General features: G+C 44.8%; 1 protein-coding gene across 1 annotated transcript in view; it reads right to left on the bottom strand.

Annotated features, from left to right (window-relative positions):
- LOC124798500 (solute carrier family 12 member 6) overlaps positions 1–13,555 on the bottom strand; it is a 427,524-nt gene that overhangs the window by 183,788 nt on the left and 230,181 nt on the right. The window contains exon 4 of the mRNA XM_047261938.1: positions 5,058–5,309. Within this exon, the coding sequence (XP_047117894.1) occupies positions 5,058–5,309 (252 nt within the window). The remainder of the gene's footprint in view (positions 1–5,057; positions 5,310–13,555) is intronic.

Raw genomic sequence — 13,555 nt, forward strand, 5'->3', positions numbered from 1 at the left:
TACAAGTGAGTCTCCATGGCATGGTTGCCTGCTTGCTTCACACGTTTGTACTACACAGTTTTCTAGCCATGAGCATTCCCTATTAAAGGGTAGGCACAGACTGCACTCTGGTAGCTATGCCACTACGCTATTTGTTGACAGACGTTGTTGAAACCATTATCAATACATCTACTATCTCCAGTGATGTATGTCATCATGGGATCAAAATCAACGTTTTTCTGGCAGTCTACAGCTTTTTTTGGATATATACCCGGCAAACCAAACAGATATGGCATTAACACAGGGGGATAATTATTGACCTACCCGAAATAAAATCGTCATAACTTCTGAACGATTTGCATTAGGATAAAACTGCATGGTTGGCCACCGGAATTAGTACGCGCGTTGTTGTTTGGTTCAGCAACGACGCTTTCATTTGGACGGGTTCGTCAATGAGCAAAGCTGGTGCATTTGGAGGATTGAGAAACCACATTTTTCGATAGTGGGGGCTCTTCACGCTCAACGGGTGACTGTTTGGTTCGCAATGTCCAGTCAAGAAATAATCGGTGCAGTATTCATTGACGATATGGTGACTACTGAATGGTACATAAAAGTTTTGAAAGATGATAACATCTCCGTTAACCAAAGTGACCCTGATTTCGACAAGATGTGGTTCATGCAAGACAGAGCTCTACCCCATTGAAGCAGTTGAGGTTTTGATGTCATTTTTGCTTTGGGGACTGCATTCTGGCTCCAGTGTTGTACCCAGAGGCCACCGGCACGTCCCTCGATTGGCCGCCATATTCTCCAGATCTTAACACATGCGACTCCTTTTTGTGGCGCTATATTAAAGACAAGGTGTACAGCAATAACCCCAAAACTACTCTTGAGCTGAAAATAGCCATTCAGGATGTCATCAACATCACTGATGTTCCGACACTTCAGCGGGTCATGCGGAACTTCGCTATTCGTCTGTGCCACATCATCGTCAATGATGGCAGACATATCGAACATGTCGTAACCTAAATCCGAATATCTGTAGTGACATTGAATAAAATTATGCAGGCCGTAGTTTGTAACTAATTTACGTTTCTTCATACAGTTCAATAATTGTCATCCTTTATATGCTCTTGTGAATTTCCGGGTATTTACCCGTACGCCTTGGAAACACTCTGGATGGCAACCAGAAGCGTTACACCACATAAGTAAAAGACCTACCGATTTTATTCTACGACTGTATGAATCTATCTACCAGTCAGGTAGAAATATGAGTGCAGACAACGGGTTCACCAGAATTGACTTGATATAAGAGCGAGGAAAAAAAGTACGGTATTTCTTTTGTTGAGTCAAAGAAGAAAACATGCTTGAGACTTCCTTTGTAGTTTTCTACCAGTAAAGGAAGTTTTCCAAATCCCTTCCTCTTTTTTTTAATATCAAGAGAGGCTGTACTCTAGTTTCAATTGTTCCTTTAAAAAACCTAAGTGTATGATTCTGGCTTCAAGTATGATAATAATTGAACCAGCGGAAAAATGCTCCTGTCAGAGCATAAAAAAAGGTGGCTCCCCCTCCTTCTGTCTTCGTCTATATCTCTTTCACAGCCACTTTTTCTCCCACACCATCACTGGCACCTTAATCTCTTTCTCTCCCAGTGGCATTTACTACTCTCTCTCCCACCTCACTTCCTCTCTGCTACTCTCTTACAGCACATAAAACCACGAAGATGTTCACATCACAAAATTTGTTGTGAGGGAAGCGGAATAAGGGCCGAGGCAGCTGATTCCCCTCTCTTCTGTCAACAGTATTTGAAAGAGGAATGTATTCACTTTTCTTCGTACTCTGAGAGGAGCATTTTACCACTAGCTCTCTAATTTTCCTTGCTAGGTCAGTGAAGTTTTGACACTTTATTTACATACTTTGACACATACAAACAACAAACAAGTGCACAGAATATAAGGTTAGCATAAAATGGTTTGCTTTACATTTTTTCTGGATACTTCGCTCATACATTGCTACTCATAGAAAACGCCCATCTCATGATTTGTATCTTAAGAGATTAAACCATCTTACAAGAAATTTTTTATTGAATTTCCCCTATTTCCAGTTATACATTTTTTTGCAGTCATTTTAAATCATTTTCAGGCATGTCAACACCATTTTCAGCCCATTTTTTTGTCATCGTACTATCACTTTGGGCTTGTCTGGATAGCCGCGCAGTGCCCATTATATAGAAAAAGCAAGTCATAAAGTTTTATTGGTGAAAAATGCTGACTAAAATCGTCGTTTGGTGACCTCAGAGCACTTGCGATTACTCCAGAACGCTTGCTAAATATTCAGTGCGTCAATTAAAACAATATTCACGCATCAGACCGGATGTTACGCGGATATTGTACGCGAGGAAGTACGGTAATCTTGAACCTCTCGATCTATAACGGATAATGATAATGAAAAGTGTTTCACAGTTCCCTGAGAATTGTATCTTAAGAACATATGGTGAAAATTTCGACGATTTGCAATTAATATAAATTACTGAAGTGGCCATCCCCCCCCCCCCCCCCCCCCCGGTTGGTATATTTGGTACTCAAAAATCATGGTATTTCGAGCGTATCTTGATAACGGACACAGATTTTCGAAAACGAGAAAATGGCGTTTCTAGATTAACGTCTGAAGATTACATAGTTACAATTTGAGCCATTTTCTATCGTTAGTTATTTAGATAACTGCGAACCATGGCGCAAAACGGTTACAAACCCGTTTTTGCTGTTTTCTGCACAAGTACGGTAATTTTAAGCCCCTGGATATCGGTAACAGATAATGATATCGAAAAAAGTTTCGAAGTGTCCAGAGAACATAATCTTAAAAACTTACGGTAAAAGTTTCGACATGCTGCCATGAACAGAAAAATTACAGAAGTGGCCATCGCAACAACAAAGTGGTCAACACAACAACAGATACTTTTCTTGTTGTTGTTGTGGTCTTCAGTCCTGAGACTGGTTTGATGCAGCTCTCCACGCTGCCACATCCTGTGCAAGCTTCTTCATCTCCCAGTACCTGTTGCAGCCTATATCCTTCTGAATCTGCTTAGTGTATTCATCTCTTGGTCTCCCTCTACTACGGTTTTTACCCTCCACGCTGCCCTCCAGTACTAAATTCGTGATCCCTTGATGCCTCAGAACATGTCCTACCAACCGATCCCTTCTTCTGGTCAAGTTGTGCCACAAACTCCTCCCCAATTCTATTCAATACCTCCTCATTATATATGTGATCTACCCATCTAATCTTCAGCATTCTTCTGTAGCACCATATTTCGAAAGCTTCTATTCTCTTCTTGTCTAAACTATTTATCGTCCATGTTTCACTTCCATACATGGCTACACTCCATACAAATACTTTCAGATACCACTTCCTGACACTTAAATCTTTATTCGATGTTAACAAATTTCTCTTCTTCAGAAACGCTTTCCTTGCCATTGCCAGTCTACATTTTATATCCTCTCTACTTCGACCATCATCAGTTATTTTGCTCCCCAAATAGCAAAACTCCTTTACTACTTAAAGTGTCTCATTTCCTAATCTAATTCCCTCTGCATCACCTGACTTAATTCGACTACATTCCATTATTCTCGTTTTGCTTTTGTTGATGTTCATCTTATATCCTCCTTTCAAGACACTGCCCATTTCGTTCAACTGCTCTTGCAATTCCAATCCCAAAGAAAGCAGATGTTGACAGATGTGAAAATTACCGAACTATCAGTTTAATAAAGTCACAGCTGCAAAATACTAACACGAATTCTTTACAGACGAATGGAAAAACTGGTAGAAGCCGACCTCGGGGAAGATCACTTTGGATTCCGTAGAAATGTTGGGACACGTGAGGCAATACTGACCCTACGACTTACCTTAGAAGAAAGATTAAGGAAAGGCAAATCTTCGTTTCTAGCATTTGTAGACTTAGAGAAAGCTTTTGACAATGTTGACTGGAATACTCTCTTTCAAATTATGAAGGTGGCAGGGGTAAAATACAGGGTGCGAAAGGCTATTTACAATTTGTAGAGAAACCAGATGGCAGTTATAAGAGTCGAGGGACGTGAAAGGGAAGCAGTGGTTGGGAAGGGAGTGAGACAGGATTGTAGCCTCTCCCCGATTATATTCAATCTGTATATTGAGCAAGCAGTAAAGGAAACAAAAGAAAAGTTCGAAGTAGGTATTAAAATCCATGGAGAAGAAATAAAAACTTTGAGGTTCGCCGATGACATAATAATTCTGTCAGAGACAGCAAAGTACTTGGAAGATCAGTTGAACGAAATGGGCAGTGTCTTGAAAGGAGGATATAAGATGAACATCAACAAAAGCAAAACGAGAATAATGGAATGTAGTCGAATTAAGTCAGGTGATGCAGAGGGAATTAGATTAGGAAATGAGACACTTTAAGTAGTAAAGGAGTTTTGCTATTTGGGGAGCAAAATAACTGATGATGGTCGAAGTAGAGAGGATATAAAATGTAGACTGGCAATGGCAAGGAAAGCGTTTCTGAAGAAGAGAAATTTGTTAACATCGAATAAAGATTTAAGTGTCAGGAAGTGGTATCTGAAAGTATTTGTATGGAGTGTAGCCATGTATGGAAGTGAAACATGGACGATAAATAGTTTAGACAAGAAGAGAATAGAAGCTTTCGAAATATGGTGCTACAGAAGAATGCTGAAGATTAGATGGGTAGATCACATATCTAATGAGGAGGTATTGAATAGAATTGGGGAGGAGTTTGTGGCACAACTTGACCAGAAGAAGGGATCGGTTGGTAGGACATGTTCTGAGGCATCAAGGGATCACGAATTTAGTACTGGAGGGCGCGTGGAGGGTAAAAACCGTAGTAGAGGGAGACCAAGAGATGAATACACTAAGCAGATTCAGAAGGATATAGGCTGCAACAGGTACTGGGAGATGAAGAAGCTTGCACAGGATACAGTAGCATGGAGGGCTGCATCAAACCAGTCTCAGGACTGATGACCACAACAACAACAACAACATATGGCTTCGATGCTTCATCTGAAGCGGCCCGAAGTATAATGGCGGGTACTTACGACGCAGCAGCAGGTGAGCACGATGAGGAACCCCATAAAGGCGCCGGCGGTGCCGACGACCCAGGTGAGACGGATGAAGAGGATGACGCCAAATATGTTCTGTATGCAGGGCAGGTAGACGCCGATGAGGGTGCCCATGCGCGCGGACGGCGCAGGCTTGGCGTCGGGGTCGGTGGCGGCGGGGATGGTGTTGCTGTAGTTGGCGAGCGAGGAGATGAGCGTCGACACCCGCGGCCGGTCCTCCATCTCCTCCTGCCGGCAGAGGGCGCAACCGTACAGTTTTCAACACCATTCTGTCATTACTCAGGTGTTGAGATGAACCAGCGGACAGGTGACTCAACAGTAGTTTTGAGATATATTGAAGAAAAGAAAGAAAAAAAAACTGTACAGTGATGAATAGCATTACTCCCAGTCCTTAAAGTTACCCCACATGCCCATCAGGAAGAACACAATCTCACACCAAAATCCGTAATAACAGAATAAAGGCAAAGAACAAAAAATGGTAATGGAAAATGACTAACATATCCCCTTTTTAATTTAAATAACGGTCTACAACTACTACATCTACGTTTATACTCCGCAAGCCACCCAACGGTGTGTGGCTGAGGGCACTTAACGTGCCACTGTCATTACCTCCCTTTCCTGTTCCAGTCGCGTATGGTTCGCGGGAAGAACGACTGCCGGAAAGCCTCCGTGCGCGCTCGAGTCTCTCTAATTTTACATTCGTGATCTCCTCGGGAGGTGTAAGTAGGGGGAAGCAATATATTCGATACCTCATCCAGAAACGCACCCTCTCGAAACCTGGACAGCAAGCTACACCGCGATGCAGAGCGCCTCTTGCAGAGTCTGCCACTCGAGTTTGTTAAAATTCTCCGTAACGCTATCACGTTTACCAAATAACCCTGTGACGAAACGAGCTGCTCTTCTTTGAATCTTCTGTATCTCCTCTGTCAACCCGACCTGGTACGGATCCCACACTGATGAACAATACTCAAGTATAGGTCGAACGAGTGTTTTGTAAGCCATCTCCTTTGTTGATGGACTACATTTTCTAACGACTCTCCTAATGAATCTCAACCTGGCACCCGCCTTACCAACAATTAATTTTATATGATCATTCCACTTCAGATCGTTCCGCACGCATACTCCCAGATATTTTACAGAAGTAACTGCTACCAGTGTTTGTTCCGCTACCATATAATCATACAATGTATTCGCAATACATTACATTTGCCTATGTTAAGGGTCAGTTGCCACTCCCTGCACCAAGTGCCTATCCGCTGCAGATCTTTCTGCATTTCGCTGCAATTTTCTAATGCTGCAACTTCTCTGTATACTACAGCATCATCCGCGAAAAGCCGCATGGAACTTCCGACACTATCTACTAGGTCATTTATATATATTGTGAAAAGCAATGGTCCCATAACACTCCCCTGTGGCACGCCACAGGTTACTTTAACGTCTGTAGACGTCTCTCCATTGAGAACAACATGCTGTGTTCTGTTTGCTAAAAACTCTTCAATCCAGCCACACAGCTATTCTGATATTCCGTAGGCTCTTACTTTGTTTATCAGGCGACAGTGCGGAACTGTATTGAACGCCTTCCGGAAGTCAAGGAAAATGGCATCTACCTGAGGCTGTATCTAATATTTTCTGGGTCTCATGAACAAATAAAGCGAGTTGGGTTTCACACGATCGCTGTTTCCGGAATCCATGTAGATTCCCACAGAGTAGATTCTGGGTTTCCAAAAATGACATGATACGCGAGAAAAAAAACATGTTCTAAAATTCTACAACAGATCGATGTCAGAGATATAGGCCTATAGTTTTTCGCATCTGCTCGACGACCCTTCTTGAAGACTGGGACTACCTGTGCTCTTTTCCAATCATTTGGAACCTTCCGTTCCTCTAGAGACTTGCGGTACGCGGCTGTTAGAAGGGGGCAAGTTCTTTCGCGTACTCTGTGTAGAATCGAACTGGTATCCCGTCAGGTCCTGTGGACTTTCCTCTGTTGAGTGATTTCAGTTGCTTTTCTACTCCTTGAACACTTATTTCGATGTCAGCCATTTTTTCGTTTGTGCAAGGATTTAGTGAAGGAACTGCAGTGCGGTCTTCCTCTGTGAAACAGCTTTGGAAAAAGGTGCTTAGTATTTCTGCTTTACGCGTGTCATCCTCTGTTTCAATGCCATAAATACCACGTAACTGTATTTTCAAACAAAATATTCTTTTTTATCATTTCAACACGTTTGTACACATTCCTATTACTTGTATAAATATTCATAATTTAACATTACATACCTAAATAGGCAATATAATGTCAGTCAATATCCTTTATAGTACCTTGATTTACAGCATGGGAGATTTTAAATGTCAAATCACACAATCTACAGCCATCTAAATTTCCAGTTTTATTTTATTTTTGCTAGCAGTTTCAGCGTTACACTATACTTCAGCCCTCCTTGTAGGAAGGATGTCACCTCTTGTACAATCAAAACTGGGGCCAGCATACAGTCACTGGTGTCCGTATACTTCTTTTAAGCACAGTTATCCTCTCGATCATCACTTGCAGACTCAGCATTCGAAATTCTGGCGGTTGCACCGTTATTAACGTAACGACATTTTACATTTGCAACGCCTTACCTCGTGCAACCATTAACATGTGATTTTGCAATGTTAATCACTTAAATATGTCACCTAGTTAAAAGTATTCAAGAAATTAAATTACTCTACATTAATTATGTTTTGGTGTTGCGATTTCTTTCCGTCAGTGTATTGTGTACAGAGGATACAAACAATGAGCATTTCATGACTATTTACCTGCAATCTGCACCTGTTCCCCTTTTAGGAACAATGTTTCCTTTCCAGTTGGTACGCTCCCAATCCACAACCTTCTTTTATCACATTTCTCGTTCACGATTCAGGGCGTCGTTTGTTCCTTCTAAATTCATGTAAATTGTCATCACCGAAGACATTCTGAAATCTCACAACTGTTTACTGCAGCCAGAAGTTCTTTCGTGCGGTATAGGGACATGTCTCTGTGACAACTCCTCTTTCTGCACGAAACGAAATTTCAACACTAGTGTACATAGGGAAAAAGTCACTCAATTAGTCCCTGTAGTGACTTGGCAAGACAGCCAAGCCACTCGGAGGTAGCCGAAAGGCACGCGTTTAAGCTCACGCAGATTGGCGTGAGGTCTGGAACAATGTAAAGTAATTATCCTATAAAGAAAAGAACGTAGTTCTTGGAATACTTAACTTTAATTCACAATTGGAGAACATCGCTCTTGTTTAGACATTATTACAATCTCAATATAAACTGGTAATGCCGGCCGCGGTGGTCTCGCGGTTCTAGGCGCGCAGTCCGGAACCGCGCGACTGCTACGGTCGCAGGTTCGAATCCTGCCTCGGGCATGGATGAGTGTGATGTCCTTAGGTTAGTTAGGTTTAAGTAGTTCTAAGTTCTAGGGGACTGATGACCACAGCAGTTGAGTCCCATAGTGCTCAGAGCCATTTGAACCATTTTAAACGTAATGGTAATGGTTTGAATCCACGTCCTGCACAAATTTTCAATGTCACTCCACTATACGGTAGTCCACAATCGCAACTGCGAATACATTCCATGTATTTAATGACTCCTGTAGTTGCCGCAGTGCCCGATCCATCGGACATGCATGCGTATCTCTGGCACTGTGAAGAGACAAAACAGCTGCACAGAGACGCCAAACAGCTTTATATTGCGGCAGTGACTGATGAGTTTTGGCAGGACGCGTGTGTAGGGGAGATACGTGCCACGAGAAAAACAGGACAGAGTCTTCCTGGGGACTGTAGTAGCTAGACCGCCCGTGTACTTTTTCCTGGCGCACTGACCACTTGGGGTTGACGGTTATTAGAACGAGAGGCTAGTTAGGCGTAATGGATGATTTTCCACTCTCTTATTTATTTAAATGGTGGTTTACCAGATTTTCAGCCGGCCGGGGTGGCCGAGCGGTTCTGGGCGCTACAGTCTGGAACCGCGCGACCGCTACGGTCGCAGGTTCGAATCTTGCCTTGGGAATGGATGCGTGTGAGTGATGTCCTTAGGTTAGTTAGGTTTAAGTAGCTCTAAGTTCTAGGGGACTGATGACCTCAGAAGTTGACTCCCATAGTGCTCAGAGCCTTTTTTTCTATCTTTTTTAAACCAGATTTTCAGTGTTATCCCTTAAGCTAGACGATGTCTCTTGGTGGCCAGGTACGTCTCTAGTAGATCTGAGGATTTCAAACAGTGCTTCTTCGTCGATGTATTCGCTTAAATAATGATTCTCATTCTCTAGCGTTTCCGATAATTAGCGAATATCATTCTCATAATTAAACCAGTACGTGATACCAGACAAAGTTTCATGTAGCTCATGGTCTTAAACAGCGTCTTCTTCTTCCCTGTCATTTGTGTCCCGTGCGCCTCCGGAGTTGAGTGGCCAGTCTGCCGCCGGCCGTGCTACGGAGCGACAGGCGCCAGCGCTCTGCTAGCGAGGCACGTGTCGATGATGATAATGATGTTTGTTTTGTGGAGCGCTCGACTGCACGGTTATCAGCGCACGTACAAAGTACCAATCTTTGCTCAGTCCAATCTCGCCATGTTCACGAATGATGATGAAATGGTGAGGACACCACAAACACCCAGTCCCCGGGAAGAGAAAATCCCCAACCCGGCCTGGAATGGACCCTGTGATCCAGAGGCAACAATGCTAGCCACTAGACCACGAACTGTGGACGCACGTGTCGCGTGTTGTGTTTACTTCGTCCGCTTCAAGTACCGACTTCCTTATAGGTCAGCATGGCGCACAGCAATCGCAAAACGAATTTGTGTTTCACCTTTTGTTCAAACTTTGACCGTCCCAAGGCGCTTGACACCAGTGACGGATCACGGGCATGAATTTTGGGGAGGTCAGCAAACACACAGGGCAACCCCTTTCCTTCCCCTATTGGACACATACCTAGCTTTCCTAACGACTATTTGCTCCCTAGTGCTGGCGGTTCAAGAGAAATAACACAAGCTACTATCTTTCGCTCTCAATGACAAAAGTGCATAAAGGTTCACAGTAAAAACAATTACTACTACTACTATTACTACTACTAACAAAGGCCTCCCTTGCCTCCTCTGATCAGCTGCTACTGCTTGACACTGAACGGGACGATGTTAAAATACCACCACAAGATCTAATCGGAAGGCACCTGTCCCTATTTAGTAGTGTCACAGGGTGCTACAGGAGGCCAAACGTGGACCAGCTTAAATGATGGTAACGGGCCCTTAGTTTCTGTCATTCTGACAGCAACGCAGGGCCAGTTATCACCATTCAAGCCGGTTTTGGCACACAAACGATACAAACGTTCGAGTTGACATTCCAACTACCTGCGGACGCCATCACTGTGGCGCTCCAGCCATACAGCAATGTCCTGGAACATGTCGCCGAACGGTGAGTACAGTTCCGAACCTATCACGTCTTAAAAGGCGTCAGGTAGATTCGTATCGGTCTGCAGAGTCGCGTGCTCTCCTACCTTTGTATCGGGGGGTTGCTGTGACATCATAATGTAATGACAGCCCAGCAACTGTTCTGGTTGCAGGAAGGAGGGCCATTTGGAATCTGAATGCGTCCAACGAGGTGTCGTGCAGCTCACATTGTCAGAAGCGTCCGTGCCACCCACTCTGACCGTACCAGTAACTTACACTGTGGCCCTCGCCATGCTTACAGCGCCGCCCAGCCTGTCGGGTCTTCTCTCCGATCGGCATGTCCCCCCATCCTACCACCCTTCGGATGATGCAGTCGCTCCACCTGACGACACGGCCGCCACCCGGACTCCGCCACAGACGTCTCTCCCCATGCTTGATTTCTTCATAGTACCAATCGAAGCCTTCGAACCACATCGACACTCCTCCTTGCCGCCGTCCGGTGTGTGAACAACGCTCGCTGCAATGGCGGAAACTTCGTCGTCGCGCGCCCACAGGTCTTCACGAAACTCTTACCCATGATGATGGAGAAACAGTCCAACCAGCCAACGGTCTCACACAAATGTAAGTGGATGGCACTAGTGATGACCCAACACGTTTTGCTGGACAGGCAACTAGTGAAGACTGACACAAGCATAGTATCGACCAATGCACAAGCTGAGACACATTCCTCCTTGTTGATGCCTCATGATCACTCTCAACAAGATGACCCTCAGCACAGGGCTGTGCGGTGAGGACGAAGGACTCCTCCACAAAACTATCAACCCCTCCCCCCCCCAAAGAGGTTGTCCATTAATACAGGATAGCCATACAGTGACCAGCAGAACGGGCCCTCCTTGCAGTCCCCATTCCACACCACCCCTGGCGAGGGTAGACATGCGTCCATCACTGCTAGCACAGTCTTACCAGTTCGCCACACTGAACATCAATATTACTGGCACCGTACCAAAGCTGCAGCTCCTCCATGATATACTTTGGGCATCTGATGTCAATGTCGCTCTTCGTCAGGGTGTTCTTGTCTCCATGCTACCATCAGTTTATGGGTATGCCACATAAACTTCTGTAGACAGTCAGTCAGGATATGGAGTGGCCTTTTACATATGTGAATGGATCTCTATCATGGACACAAAACTCCTCACATCCATCAGGGGCACGGCTGCAATCATCTTCGACACGCGCGTCATCAATATCTACGCCCCAACTGGCTCCACGAATTGTTGGCAGCATTCCAAGTTATTCACAGACGACATAGCTCCCCTGTTTCCCGGTTGCTATGATCGCTTCATTGAGGGTGGTGATAGCAAAAGCATCCTCCACCTGACGAGATACCTGGTTGTTCACCGTGTCCAATGCTGCATACCTTGGTCGACGACTTTCATCTCATTGACGTTTGGGACAAGTTTCATGGCGACACACCTGGTTACATCTATTATACTGAATATTCTGCGAGCAGACTCAACTAATTTTACGTCTCTGTCCACCTTGGAAACATAGTCTCCCAAGCAGAAAAATTGGTCCTTGCGTTTTCAGACCATTGCGTCATCTGAACGCTCACTCTACCACCTCAGTCGGTCTGGCACAGCAAAAGGTTCTGGAAGCTTAACACACTTCCCTTCTTGGAGATCCGCACTGCCAACAATGTATTGCAACTATATGGGCATTTGCGAAAAGCATCTCCCAGGGCACATGTCCAAGTTGCACTAGTGGCTCAAGTATGCAAAACCTGCAATCACACAGGTCTTCACGCAATATGCCAAGGAAGCAGTGGCGTGGCGTTGGGACACTATCAACTTTCACTTCATCGTCTTTCACAAGCTCAGTGCACTCCCCCCGTCACCCAATGTCCTTAGAGAACACCAGTGTACTAAAGCCTATCTCTTCACTCCTCAACTTGATAAATTGTATGGCGCTGTGGAATACTCGCAACGAAAGGACCTTCTACACGAGGAATCGTCGTCCACAGTCATCGCTGCATCTGACCATCGTCGTCGACGTTGTCTTTTAGTCTTTCCACTCACCATCTCAGATGGTACTCACCACACAATGCAGAGGCGGGTTGTGTCCGCCTCTGATGACCACTAACGTCACTTTTACGACGACGATACGATGGCAGCGCCAATTCCTGACGACCTCTGCCCAACTCTTGAACGGAGCCTGACCACTGCAGAGTCGACACTAATGGTGTCTGTGATCGCCGCGGACGAGGTGGTCGATGCGAGTGACAAGGGGGCAATGAAAAAGTCGCTAGGGCGAGATAGTCTTCCAGTGGAGTTCTACTGGGCGTTCACCACCTTAATGCTCACTTGCTGGATGGAGGTGCTTCAGGAACTCTTCACCCCTTCCTTCCCAATACTGTCCGAAATTGTCACTGGTCTAAGCCATTGGGAGAAACAAATGTCTATGTCCCTCTTACATTAATGAATGAGAATTATAAAATCTTCACGTGTCTCTTAGTGGTGTGCATATGCATTGTCTTACCTAAGGTCCTTTCGCTGGAATAGACTGCACGTGGTTGTGGGGCTACACTTCAGAAGGCTTTGGGAGAATGCCTTGACCTCATCATAGTAGCCGTGGTCTGTTGGATACTGTGGTACAGGTCTCCACTGATTTTTGAGTGTCTTCAGTCACGTTCGACACCCATTCCTCCTTATGGTCATGATGCATTTGGTGTTCCTGCCCTCCTTTGTGTACGTAATTCGCTGTTTATTGCTTTCCACTGTCTCCGTGTCTCGGTCAACGGGAAACTTGTTGGGCCGATTCCTACATGCCACTCTGTGCGTCAAGAATGCCCCGTGTCCCCGCTACTGTATGCCTTAGCACTGGAGCCCCTCATTGCTGAACTTACAAGTCGCCTACTGGGTCCCACCTTGTGCGATCATACTTATTACCTTAGTGACTACGCCAATGATATACGAGGGTTGGAACTTTAATAGTGGCAACTGGTCGTAGGTTGTGTTCCAAAAATGAACAGCATCGATACTAAAGTGATGACACTTTCTGCAGGACCTGACAATCA

Source organism: Schistocerca piceifrons, chromosome 5, assembly GCF_021461385.2.
Source record: "Schistocerca piceifrons isolate TAMUIC-IGC-003096 chromosome 5, iqSchPice1.1, whole genome shotgun sequence".
Classification (NCBI taxonomy): Eukaryota; Metazoa; Arthropoda; class Insecta; order Orthoptera; family Acrididae; genus Schistocerca; species Schistocerca piceifrons.